At 40.8% G+C, this 13,832-nt stretch overlaps 1 protein-coding gene across 1 annotated transcript in view; it reads right to left on the bottom strand.

The window, feature by feature from the left end:
- The window catches only part of arnt2 (aryl-hydrocarbon receptor nuclear translocator 2), a 168,101-nt gene extending 159,888 nt beyond the window's left edge, over positions 1–8,213 (bottom strand). The window contains exon 1 of the mRNA XM_062029809.1: positions 7,935–8,213. Coding sequence (XP_061885793.1) covers positions 7,935–7,965 — 31 coding nt within the window. The 5' untranslated portion in view covers positions 7,966–8,213. The remainder of the gene's footprint in view (positions 1–7,934) is intronic.
- Between the last annotated feature and the right edge of the window lie 5,619 nt (positions 8,214–13,832).

Below are 13,832 nucleotides of genomic sequence, written 5' to 3'. Positions count from 1 at the left end.
GTTAGTCACCTAGAACGAGCCGATTTTCACCCGTTTGACTGCGGGAAAAAAACTAAACTTTTGTTTTCTTGTCTCTCAATAAGGATTGTGAACGATAGGCAAAATTCCAAAACAAAGTGCAGTTCCTCTTTAAGATCAAACGTCAAATACATATGTTTCATTTACATTATTTCTTGTTAAATAAATACAATTATCTTAATAGAAGTGGACGCACTGTACACTAAATACGTTGTACACTGCCATGCACCTAGCTCTTAGCAACAGTAGTTTAGGGATGTTCTTTGAGTGTATGTTGTTTGAATATTAATAATGATATTGTGATATTTAGCACATTTAATATTGCTCCTAAACTGTTTCTGTACTACTAAAATGATTCTTTGTTACTAATGTTTTTCAATTAGTTGCACTGGTGCTACTAATGAAAAAGCTAAGCGTACAGCCCTGATACTTACTTGTTAATTATTAAATAAATAATAAATGTTTGATAAAATACTAATAATGAAAATAATATACTATATAATAATCAAATATGCATAATTAATCGATTTATAATCTAATCGTAGCCCCTGAATCGTAATCGAGGTGTGAGGTCCTCCAAGATTCCCACCACTAATGCGAGATTTGTATTCTTATTTTGGGGAAATCCACTGTAATCACTCACCGAATAATGTTCTCGTCGTATTCATCATTTCCATGATGAATTCACAGATCGCTTCAGCCCTCAAGTCGTTTCTGGCAAACATTTTGCCCTTTTCAACCGCCACAGCTATAAGGCCTGTGCTGATAACACATTTTTAGATATATAGTCCCAAAAATTGTTGCTAATAAACAGTATTGTTGTCAGTATTATGTTGAGACCAATTTGAGCACTAATGTATTCGAAATATAATATTACTAATGTAAGTAACGCTTTGAAATGCAATACATTTATTTTTGGGGGGTATTTTTACCAATGTAATTGGAAGAATAAGAACATTTAATTATCCTAAGTTTTACTTTTATCCTAAGTAAAATTGACTCTCAATCTATGTTAGCAAAAATTTCACTTCAATAAATATTAGGGGTGTAACGGTACGTGTATTTGTATTGAAACGTTTCGGTACGGGGGTTCCGGTTCGGTTCGGAGGTTTACCGAACGAGTTTTCACACGAACATATGAAGTAGCCGCCTAAGCTAAAGTCTTAACAAGCTGCTCTGCTTTCTGCCTCTGTCTCTGTCAGTACTCTACACAGCACTAGGGATGATACTCGAAACCGGTTTTCCCGGTTGTTCGATAAGAAAAGAACCGAGTCCTCGGACTCGAATCCCTTTTTGAGAACCGGTACCCGTTATCGAGACCACTATAGTAAAGAAAAAGAGTTGGTTCTTTATTCGAATCCCTCGGAACGAATCCCGTCCCGACCAGAAATGCCCCGTGAGACATCACAAGAAATGACGTCACGTAGCTTAGTCATTAGTGAAGTGAAGTGAAGTGAATTATATTTATATAGCGCTTTTCTCTAGTGACTCAAAGCGCTTTACATAGTGAAACCCAATATCTAAGTTACATTTAAACCAGTGTGGGTGGCACTGGGAGCAGGTGGGTAAAGTGCCTTGCCCAAGGACACAACGGCAGTAACTAGGATGGCGGAAGCGGGGATCGAACCTGGAACCCTCAAGTTGCTGGCACGGCCGCTCTACCAACCGAGCTATACCGCCCACAAGGCGCAGATAGGGAAAGCAGGAAAAACAATGTACCGGGAAAAGCGCTCCAAGGTGTAATAAAGTTCAAAACAAAAGGTATAATCAAATGAATAACTTTACTGAGAGATTTGAGCAGGGTACAAACACATGACGAACACTTTTACGACCAACCGGAAACATAGCAGCCAGGCTAGCAACGCACCTCCTTTACGGCAGCTGTCGCAACGTACTTAAAGCAACCGCAGCACATACATATATATACAACATATATCTCTCTTTTTTAACTTTAACTCTTTCCTTGTAAACAAAACAAAATCACACTGTATATGTGTTGTCTGTCTAATTATAAATAATGCAGACGAGGCGTGTTGGCTGAGTTCTTGACGTTTACTTTCACAGCGTGCTCATAACCTCATTCTTAGCTGCCGGGTGACGACATGCAACAACACTTTTCGGGGCTACCGCGCATGCTCGTCACTCCCGTTGCATGCTGGGTAGTGTAGTTGTTATATTCCCTAGCCTAGCTCATAACATCACATTTTTCCCCCTATAAATAAATAATGTTAACTCAATAAAGTGTATTTCTTTTTTTAGCTTTAACTTTTAATTTTTTAGCATTGTAACCACATTTTCAAACAACTTTTCTCTTCATAGAATTTTCTTTCAATAAAGAAATAAAGTGCAAAAATGTCAAAGCATCATAACAAACAGTTATGTCAAATAGCAGCAGAAGTGCACTTTTTGGAGAGCTGTATTATTTTAAGTTTTGTGCCCAAGGGACTGATTTTATTTAACACTAGATTATTATTTATACACCTATAGTGATCACAGAGACAGGTTGTTTTTGTGTTACTGTATATATTAGTTTTTCTGAAAAATCCCACTTAATAACTTTGGGTAACAACAGTCAATATTTATTTATTTATTAGATTTTATTTTTTTCTTATATAATAAAAGTGAGCTTTTCTTAAACCAAATATTGTGTGTTTTTTTCCATATACAACAACCTATCTGGACTCGATAAGAGAATCGATAAGGAATCGGTTCGATAAGAAGATTCGATAATAGGCTCGAACTCGACAATTTCTTATCAAACATCATCCCTACACAGCACCCAGCATTGTCCCACCCACACAACCATCTGATTGGTTACAACCATAACGGTAACAGCCAATCAGCAGTGCGTATTCAGAGCGGTAACAGCCAATCAGCAGTGCCTATTCAGAGCGCATGGAGTCAGTGCTTCTGCGGTGGGGTTAGCAGATAGGTGTTTAGCAGGTGAGCATCAGGCAGCGGACTCTCCCCAAATTAAAATAAACACCTCCCAGTCAACTACAAGTAACATCACTATGAGCCCGTTGACGTTCTAGAAACAAACTGCAGCTCAGCTCGCTCGTAGTCCTGGCTTGAGGTGAAGGCTAATTAGCTTTTAGCATAACGTTAGCTCATTTTGCGGTGTGTGTGTGTGTGTAATGTAAGTGCATCATTAAGCCTACATTAACTCTGTGGTGTTCAGGGATGAATAGTCTCTCCTATTGCTATTGTACTATTTTTTCAGCTATAGTTACATTTAATACATTACAATTAATCATTAGTAATGTAGCAGCCTAGTTTTGAATGGCAGGGTCCCTGCCATCACATTTTGATAAAAATATGACATTTACATAATAAAAATCAACTACAGGCTTCCCAAATGCTGTAATAAATTAAGCATGATGAGTTGACATGAAACTGTTTAATGTTGCACTTTTTATATGTAGAAGAAAAGTTTTGTCATTTTATTTAATCTGAGCAACAACTTGAGGCAGTTTAATGTTGATTAACATGGGCAGAATTATTATAGTGTTCCCAATGTTAAAAGGATAAAGCCACTGTTTACAAATTTGGTAAATAAATAACCAACCATAAATAACCATAAATAACCATTTGTTGTTTTCTTACTGTACCGAAAATGAACCGAACCGTGACCTCTAAACCGAGGTACGTACCGAACCGAAATTTTTGTGTACCGTTACACCCTTAATAAATATTGAACATCTTGAAGGGCAGTTTTTTTCACCAGTTGAAAAACCTGCGTCAGGTGTTTTTGTTATCACTTTCCAACAAATTTGGCATAATGGCTCATTCGTCCATGTTGACTGGCTAATCTTGCTCATTTGTTTTGAAGCCGAAATATTACGACAATTGCAATCATCTTTTTTTCCCTCTTAATTTTTGTTAACTTGCGGTGCTCCTACAAGCGAGTCGAGACTAGCAAGGCTCTGTCGCTGTCTAAAGCTAGCAGTCCCACCTTCACTCACAGAGACAAAGATTGTGAATGACTGACAAAAGAGTTCACTTTGTTTATTTAATTCTGCTATTGAATGAACATGCTCATGTAGTATGAGCAATGCACAGAGTGAAACCTATTTCACCCTTTTTGAAGGCAAGAGATGAACAAAACACACAAACATGCTAATTTATCGATGCAGGCAAAATCATCAAGTTCATTTTCATCTATTGTTTGATTAGTTGACTTATAATAAGCCCAGGCCTATCCATAACAATAGGAAAAAGCCCCTAGCCTTTCTATGCGGCTGGCTTTGGGGAAGCTTCTAAAACATGTGTCTTCATAAGCTTTTAAAACACAGTCAAAGCAAATGCTGGGGTTTCAGATGGCTGATATGGTTTGATGTGTTGACGCTAAATATTTTTCCCTACTTGTGGAATGTTTGGACAACATCTGGTGCAAATAGCACACGAAAAGTCTTCCTCTTAAACAGTGTATTGGCACATGATCGACGCCAGGTTTGTTTACAAACAATGAGCTCAGGAAAAGTTTTTGACAGGTTTACAGCACTGTACGTAGGAGAAAAGGAGCGCTTGATCGGCTCACTCAAACCCAGTTACAGCATAGTACGCATAATCTCTTCTGATTGGAGACTTTTTTTGTTTTGTTTTTGGAGATATTTTTTAACAGTGTTGGCGTTAACGCACTTTGTGTGTCTTTTTACGCATTGAAATCAGAAAGGACGGCAAATTCCGGAATTTGTCACCATGATGCAAACATTTTTTTTTTTTTTCCAGGAGCCACTTTTCAGCAAATGGCTCACTTATGACGATGGAAAGATGTTTTGCACGCCATTTAAACAGGCTAAGAAAAATAACAGCTTTACAACCGGGTGCACTGATTTTCAAAGATCCAGCCTCACCAGGCACCAAGAAACACCCTCCAACTTGAGTCCCTACAGTTCCGCTCTTTCGTCGGAATGACGAGGCCGTCGATTTCTTACAACGCTTTATTTATGTTTTCCACAAAGCCAACCGGACATCCACCATGCTATTAACACTCCTGAACATGCTAGCGCTCCCTCTCCTAAAACTTACACACGTCACTCACCCTACATAGCGCCTTCTTAAAGGCCTACTGAAATGACATTTTTTTATTTAAACGGGGATAGCAGATCCATTCTATGTGTCATACTTGATCATTTCGCGATATTGCCATATTTTTGCTGAAAGGATTTAGTATAGAACAACGACGATAAAGTTCGCAACTTTTGGTCGCTGATAAAAAAAAGCCTTGCCTATACCGGAAATAGCGTGACATCACAGGAGTAAGGATTCCTCACAATTCCCCGTTGTTTACAATGGAGCGAGAGAGATTCGGACCGAGAAAGCGACGATTACCCCATTAATTTGAGCGAGGATGAAAGATTCGTGGATGAGGAACGTTAGAGTGAAGGACTAGAGAGGCAGTGCAGGGTGTATCTTTTTTCGCTCTGACCGTAACTTAGGTACAAGGTCTCATTGGATTCCACACACTCTCCTTTTTCTATTGTGGATCACGGATTTGTATTTTAAACCACCTCGGATACTATATCCTCTTGAAAATGAGTCGAGAACACAAAATGGACATTCACAGTGACTTTTATCTCCACGACAGTACATCGTTGACGCACTTTAGCTACGGAGCTAACGTGATAGCATCGGGCTCAAATGCAGATAGAAACAAAATTTAAAAAAACCCTGACTGGAAGGATGGACAGAAGATCAACAATACTATTAAACCATGAACATGTAAATACACGGTTAATAATTTCCAGCTTGGCGAAGCTTAACAATTGAAGCTAACTTAGCTACGGAGCTAACGTGATAGCATCAGGCTCAAATGCAGATAGAAACAAAATTTAAAAAAACCCTGACTGGAAGGATAGACAGAAGATCAACGATACTATTAAACCATGAACATGTAAATACACGGTTAATAATTTCCAGCTTGGCGAAGCTTAACAATTGAAACTAACTACGGAGCGGCGGCGGGCGTTGTAGCTTTCGACGACATCCCGGCCGCCATCAGTCGGCAAGAAACCTATATTTCCCCAAAGTTACGTACGTGACATGCACATAGCGACACGCACGTACGGGCAAGCGATCAAATGTTTGGAAGCCAAAGCTGTACTCACGGTAGTGCGTCTGCTATCCAGCTCAAACACAACACAACCTCCTGATTGTGTTGCTGTAGTCCGCCACTAATACACCGATCGCACCTACAACTTTCTTATTTGCAGTCTCCATTGTCCATTAAACAAATTGCAAAAGATTCACCAACACAGATGTCCAGAATACTGTGGAATTGTTCGATGAAAACAGAGCAGTTTGTATGGTGACACATTGGGTACGAATACTTCCGTTGCCGTCGTGACGTCACGCGCATACGTCATCATACATAGACGTTTCCAACCGGAAGTTTAGCGGAAAATTTAAAATTGCACTTCATAAGTTAACCTGGCCGTATTGGCATGTGTTGCAATGTTAAGATTTCATCATTGATATATAAACTATCAGACTGCATGGTATGTAGTAGTGGGTTTCAGTAGGCCTTTAAAGGGGAACACACAGCTTATGGCCATCACGGAGCCAGAGGTGAAATGCTAGAGTGCCACTGTATTAAATGACATTGAAACTAACTTGCAAAATTCTAAGTTTGTTGCCATTAATTGCCGTTTTTTAAACGACTGATGATCTACATCTCAATTAAATTTGTCATACGCATCTATGCCCTGGCACACAATTATCATCATTTCATGACCAAAGCAAAAAACTTTCTACACTTTTATACTGAAATAAATACAGCTACAACTTATTAAATAAAGATATAGAAAAAAATATCGGCAGCAGTAAAGTTGAGGGGGGAGGGGGTTTGGGGGGGCGTAACAGAAAATATTTGAGAGGCACTGGTTTATATTGACAGATGTGTTTTAGACTGCAATATTGTTCAATTGGGGACACTTATTACGTTGGTATAGTTAGTGTGCTAATGTGTGCTTAGCTGTTCTCAATTATGGACATTTATGTATGTCTCGCTTGCGCTAATCCAATACTTGTTATTTTGCTTGTATCAGATTGATATCTGATATCAATATCATATCGGGACACCCCAAATTATTAGTATTATTAGTAATGTAAGCTGTTTTCAACTACATTATGTATTTTTACTACTTTTTCTTGCATTATTTGTTTTGTTAAGATTATTTTTTTTCAACAATACGCTGAGGGCCAACAAAACTCGAACTGCAGGCTGCAAAGGCTCCAGGGCCACACTTTGAACACCCCTGGGTTAAATTGTATTTTTATTGAGAAACTAATCCCTGGTAATGTTTTGACACAGGTCTGGTTTGATTTATATTTGTTAATATAGTTGGGGCAAATGATGGCCTTGTGGCCACAATTTGAACAGCAGTGGTTTGGTTTATGTAGTGTCCATGGGATGTAAAAGGTTTTAACCATGAAACATCTCTTCGTCCATTTTGTAATCAACAGGCGGGTATGTTACAAATGTGTATTATAAAAGGTATGAATGTACTAGTGCATAGTAGAAAATACAACAAAGGCAAATAAATGCTAACAAGTAGAATATGCAAAGTAATCTTTGTGTCACTGACGGATGAGCATAGCTTGCTATAACGAACACAAAGCTATGCCACGACAAAGAAATACGCGTAATTACACCTTTAACATGTCTACTGACCGACAGCCATCGAAGTGTTTGTTGAAAGCTAAAGAAAATGATTGTTTTGGTGGGGGAAGGGATGGATGCTGCAGCCAGGCTTCGGCGGCCTGGCGGCGGCTTCAACCCTCCTTCATCCTCCATACTCTCCGTAACACGGTAATTATTCAACTATTGTCTCAAAACACAATAAAGTGCACTACAAAACGCAATACAACATAGTCAAACATACAAGAAATCAAACAACGCTGTGCTAACTTACCCGACGGGTTAACGGCGGCGGGAGTCGCCATGATGGTCGGCGAGAAGAAGCAGTGTCAGCGGTGAGATGACGCAGAAGAAGGAGTACACTGCCCGGCCACACTGCCTCCAAACACCGCAGGCTTGGCACGCTAGCCTCGCTAGATCCGCCTCTCATCCGCGAGCAAGCACAAAGCCCTCTGGTGATGATCCCTCGAATACTGATCGAATACGTCGGAAAAAAGCGCATTTCACACAATGCAATATGTCTGACACTAAACAATATGATCAGAATACAATATGTCTGACAGTAAACAATATGTGAGAATAAAATATGTCTGACATTAAACAATATGTAAGAATACAATATGTCTGACAGTAAACAATATGACAATAAAATGTGTCTGACACTAAACAATATGTAAGAATACAATATGTCTGACAGTAAACAATATGTGAGAATAAAATATGTCTGACACTAAACAATAAGTAAGAATACACACCACGAGATGTTCGACCTGAATAAATGATTATTAAACGCACCTGTTACATTGCCCAAAATGATCACGGTTGTCTTTATCGTCACAGTATTGTTGATTGTGCTCAAAAAGTACTAAAACTAATACTGAAATATTGTAATCAAGTTTTGTTCAAAAACAGACCCAAAATATAATCTCAAAAATGGAGGTAAGAGACAAGAACAAGGTAGATTTTTTAAGAATTTTCTCTCGAAAGTACAATATTGGTCTTTAAGAGGCCAGAAGTATAGATTTAAACCAGGGGTGTCAAACGTACGCCTATGGGGCCGTATCAGGCCCGCTAAGTATAAGAATTAACCTGGCATTTTTGAATGAAAGGAACTGCTGTTCTAAATGTGTCCACTGGATGTCGCAATAGCAATTCTTTGTATCTTTGTAGATGTGTTAAGACGTGGATTATTATGTATGCTATTACTGAGAGGATTATTTTCCCGTGATGCAAACGGACTTGACCGGACATCGGTAGAAGGTTGGAACAAGATTTATTCTTGACTATAAGTACTACAAAAACAAAAAACAACCCGAAGGCGAGCGTGCCTAACGCACGTGAAAGCAAAGGCAAAAAAACTTAGGACATGAAAAACTCGCTAACTGTGACATGAAACGTGAAACTAAAAAACTCACTAGACTGTGGCTTGACTAAACAAAAACTTACGTGGCATGGCATGAAGCATGAACTATGGTATGCATCGCTCATGAAAAGCACATCAACAGAGCATGAGCAGAATATCAATGTCGCCAGGCAGACTAACTGAAATTCACAGGCTTAAATAGTCTCTCCTGATTAAAACAGGTGCGTGAGTCCAAACAAATGAGGCAGGTGAAACTAATGAGTTGCCACGGTGACCAAACAAGGGAGCGCAAAAACAGGAACTCGTGGAGTCGTCATGGAAACTAAAACAAACATGGGTGCGCAAAAACAAGAACTATGGAGTCCAAAACTAGCAGAAAATAACAAAACATAATCCAGACCATAGAACATGACAGATGGTCCCCCCTTAAGGACAGATACCAGATGTCCAAAAAAAACAAAAAACAAAGCAAGATCAAGAGTCATGGGAGGGCGGGAAGGGGACTTGGCGGTGGGTCGCCAGACCAAGTGTCCCCGAATCCACCGAGGGAGAGTCAGGTGGCGGCAACGCGTAGAACGCCGCTTTACCTGATGAGGCGGGTGACCCGGGAACAGCCACATTCGTGGTCGACGAGGAGGTGGGTGCACTTGGCGTGGCGGACGACCAGGGAACGGCCACATCCGTGGCCGACGAGGGGGTGGGCGCACTTGGCGTGGCGGACGACCAGGGAACGGCCACGGATTGGCCGACGAGGAGGTGGGCGCGTCGTCGTCCAGGCAGGCGTGGAAGCTGCGCGCGTCCTCGTCGTGGCAGGCATGGAAGCTGCGCGTGTCGTCGTCGTGGCAGGCGTGGAAGCTGCGTGCGTCGTCGTCGTGGCAGGCGTGGAAGCTGCGCGCGTCGTCTCACTAGACTGTGGTTTGACTAAACAAAAACTTACGTGGCATGGCATGAAGCATGAACTATGGTATGAATCGCTCATGAAAAGCACATCAACAGAGCATGAGCAGAATATCAATGTCGCCAGGCAGACTAACTGAAATTCACAGGCTTAAATAGTCTCTCCTGATTAAAACAGGTGCATGAGTCCAAACAAATGAGGCAGGTGAAACTAATGAGTTGCCATGGTGACCAAACAAGGGAGCGCAAAAACAGGAACTCGTGGAGTCGTCATGGAAACTAAAACAAACAAGGATGCACAAAAACAGGAACTATGGAGTCCAAAACTAGCAGAAAATAACAAAACATAATCCAGACCACAGAACATGACAAGATGATGCTACTTATGTACAAAATAAACTACATGCTGTTAGTACATCAGTCGAGGAAAATTATCAATCTACATAAATAACATACTGTAATTTTATTTTGATATAATTTTTTTATCTTGATGGATTAAAAATTAACACCAATGACATTATCACATAATTTATTCAGAAAATATAAATAATGACAAATAAAGCATATATACTATTAACTGCAACATGTAATTGTAAAAATCAATCAATCAATCAATCAATCAATGTTTATTTATAAAGCCCTAAATCACAAGTGTCTCAAAGGGCTGCACAAGCCACAACGACGTCCTCGGTACAGAGCCCACGTAAGGGCAAGGAAAAACTCACCCTAGTGGGACGTCGATGTGAATGACTATGAGAAACCTTGGAGAGGACCGTATATGTGGAGGTGGTGACACCCCTGACAAGCACTAGATCTATCGTATTACGGTTGCGTGGGTTCATGTATTATTTGTGTAAGACCACAGCTATCAATTATGGTCTGGAGCGCCACGCACTGAGGGTCCGATGGGGTATTCATATGGATATTAAAGTCCCCCATTATGATTATATTGTCGGCGTGCGTCACTAGATCAGCAACGAACTCTGAGAATTCACTGATAAAGTCCGAATAGGGCCCTGGGGGGCGGTAGATAACAGCCAGGTAGAGAGGCAGCGGTGTGACAGACCTCATAATAAGCACCTCAAACGATTTATATTTATTATTTAGGTTAGGGGTAAGGTTAAAGTTTTCATTGTATATTAGTGCGACCCCCCACCCCTTTTAAGAGGACGGGCAACATGTGCATTTGTATAGTTAGGAGGAGATGCCTCATTTAGCGCAAAAAAAATCGTCTGGTTTGAGCCAGGTTTCGCTAAGACCAATGACGTTAAGATTGTTGTCTCTAATGACCTCATTAACTAATAACGTTTTGGGAGACAATTATCTTATGTTTAAAAAGCCCATATTATAGGTATTGGGCTGTTTTGATGAGTTTTTGTTGAAATTTTCCGTAGTAGCAATATTAATAATGTTGCGTTTATTATGCGTAGTGCACTTTAAATAGTTTCGACCATATCTAGGAATTCATATGACGGATATTTTCAGATTTCAGAAAAATAACCCAATAACATTATGATTTGTACAATTTCAGAATGTGCTTGTTCTATTGTTAAACAAAGAAAACAATCTGAAGTTGTCTTTATTTTTAAGTTATCGTGCCGTGATTTTACCAGTCCGGCCAACTTGGGAGTAGATTTTTCTCCATGTGGCCCCCGATCTTTTGTTTGACACCCCTGATTTAAACCAATGGTTCTCAAACACCTCCCTAAGTACCACCATATCACCAACATTAAAATACAGTAGTGTATGTATTCATTAAAGGCCTACTGAAACCCACTACTACCGACCACGTAGTTTGATAGTTTATATATCAATGATGAAATCTTAACATTGCAACACATGCCAATACGGCCGGGTTAACTTATAAAGTGCAATTTTAAATTTCCCGCGAAACTTCCGGTTGAAAACGTCTATGTATGATGACGTATGCGCGTGACGTCAATGGTTGAAACGGAAGTATTCGGACACCATTGTATCCAATTCAAAAAGCTCTGTTTTCATCGCAAAATTCCACAGTATTCTGGACATCTGTGTTGGTGAATCTTTTGCAATTTGTTTAATGAACAATGAAGACTGCAAAGAAGAAAGCTGTAGGTGGGATCGGTGTATTAGCGGCTGGCTGCAGCAACACAACCAGGAGGACTTTGACTTGGATAGCAGACGCGCTATCCGACGCTAGCCGCCGACCGCATCGATGATCGGGTGAAGTCCTTCGTCGCTCCGTCGATCGCTGGAACGCAGGTGAGCACGGGTGTTGATGAGCAGATGAGGGCTGGCTGACGTAGGTGGATAGCTAATGTTTTTAGCATAGCTCTGTGAGGTTTCTGTCTATCCTTCCAGTCAGGGGTTTGTTTCTTTTGTTTCTTTTATTTTATTTTTTTATTTATTTTGTCCTGTCCAGCTCAGGCAAATCATATAGTTGATGTAGATGCCCATATCGGCTGTTCAGATTTACTTTACAAAAGAGAAGTGTAGGATATTTCTCTTGTTGCCTTATTTGTATTTGACTTTATTAAATGTATTTATATTATCATTTGCTGCAGCCGGGCCGGAGCAGGAGGGGACTTCCGATTCCGGTTCACCGTGCGTGACTGCTCGCCGTCTGTTCGCTGTTGCGAAAAAGGCTAAGTATCGCTCTATCTGTCTAGCTAGCTGCTAAGCTAGCGCGGAGAAAGGCAGCGCCGGTCAGAAGGTAAGTAAGAAGCTACTCTCACACACCGCAACCACTTCCCTGAGGACAGCAGGAACTTCACTCGGTGACAGAAAACACCGTAAGTAATGGCTTCCTGCGCGTCTTGCACCATACTCACAGAGAGGTTGGCTCTGCTAGAGGGCCGTGTCCGCCAGTTAGAGCAGAGTAATGTCGTAACTTTAGATGTTGCGGACACATCTGCTAGCGTTAGCTGTAGCGAGCTAACTAGCCCAGCTTGTAGCAGTCCTAAGCGGCCTACAAGCTACGGTTTACCGGTTGAGACGCATAATAGATTTAGCTCTTTAGCTAGTCCTACACCCCAGTCTACCGGGCACCACACCTTAGTCATAGGGGACTCCATCACCCGAAACATAAAGCTTAGCAAACCAGCCACAATAAAGTGTATCCCCGGGGCCAGAGCACCTGACATTGAAGCTAATCTTAGGGAGCTAACTCGCAACAGGCCTAGTAAACACGTACAACAGGCTAATCGCACCACTAATTATGCGAATATAGTTGTACATGTTGGCTCCAGTGACACTAGAATGAGACAGTCAGAGATTACAAAGAGAAACATAGCCAGGACTTGTGATCTCGCCAGAAAGATGTCCAGGCATCGAGTAATTGTCTCTGGCCCCCTGCCTGCGAGAGGCAATGATGAGAGATATAGCAGATTAGTCTCGCTTAACAAGTGGCTGTCTATCTTCTGTAGGCAACAGGAACTAACGTTTATTGATAACTGGCCCTCTTTCTGGGGCAAACCAGGCTTGCTGATGAGAGATGGCCTTCACCCTAACCAGGAAGGCGCCATCATCCTGACTAGAAACATAGACTACTGTTTAAGTCTCACTTGACTGACTATACTAGAGCAAGCCCGGTCACAGGCAATTACAATGTCTGTTAGTCCGGGTGAGGAGTCAGTTAAGCTAGAACTAGCCAGCGCCAGGCTGGATAATCCATGTACGCATAGCAATTCTCTTAGAATAATACACAATTCACATAATTTTTTTTCTGTTGTGGCTGTGTCAGAGGTGGACATGCATTCTACTGAGGTGGCAAATTATGATATGTCCAGTCTATTGCAGCACCAAGCAAACAATCGGAAAATTCCCGTCATATCAATTCCTAGATATGGTCGAAACTATTTAAAGTGCACTACGCATAATAAACGCAACATTGTTAATATTGCTACTACGGATAATCTTAACAAAAACAGCCCA

The sequence above is a fragment of the Entelurus aequoreus genome, linkage group LG02 (genome assembly GCF_033978785.1).
Source record: "Entelurus aequoreus isolate RoL-2023_Sb linkage group LG02, RoL_Eaeq_v1.1, whole genome shotgun sequence".
NCBI classification, from domain to species: domain Eukaryota; kingdom Metazoa; phylum Chordata; class Actinopteri; order Syngnathiformes; family Syngnathidae; genus Entelurus; species Entelurus aequoreus.
Note: the sequence above shows the minus strand (reverse complement) of the source record. Positions and strands in the feature narration are given on the sequence as shown.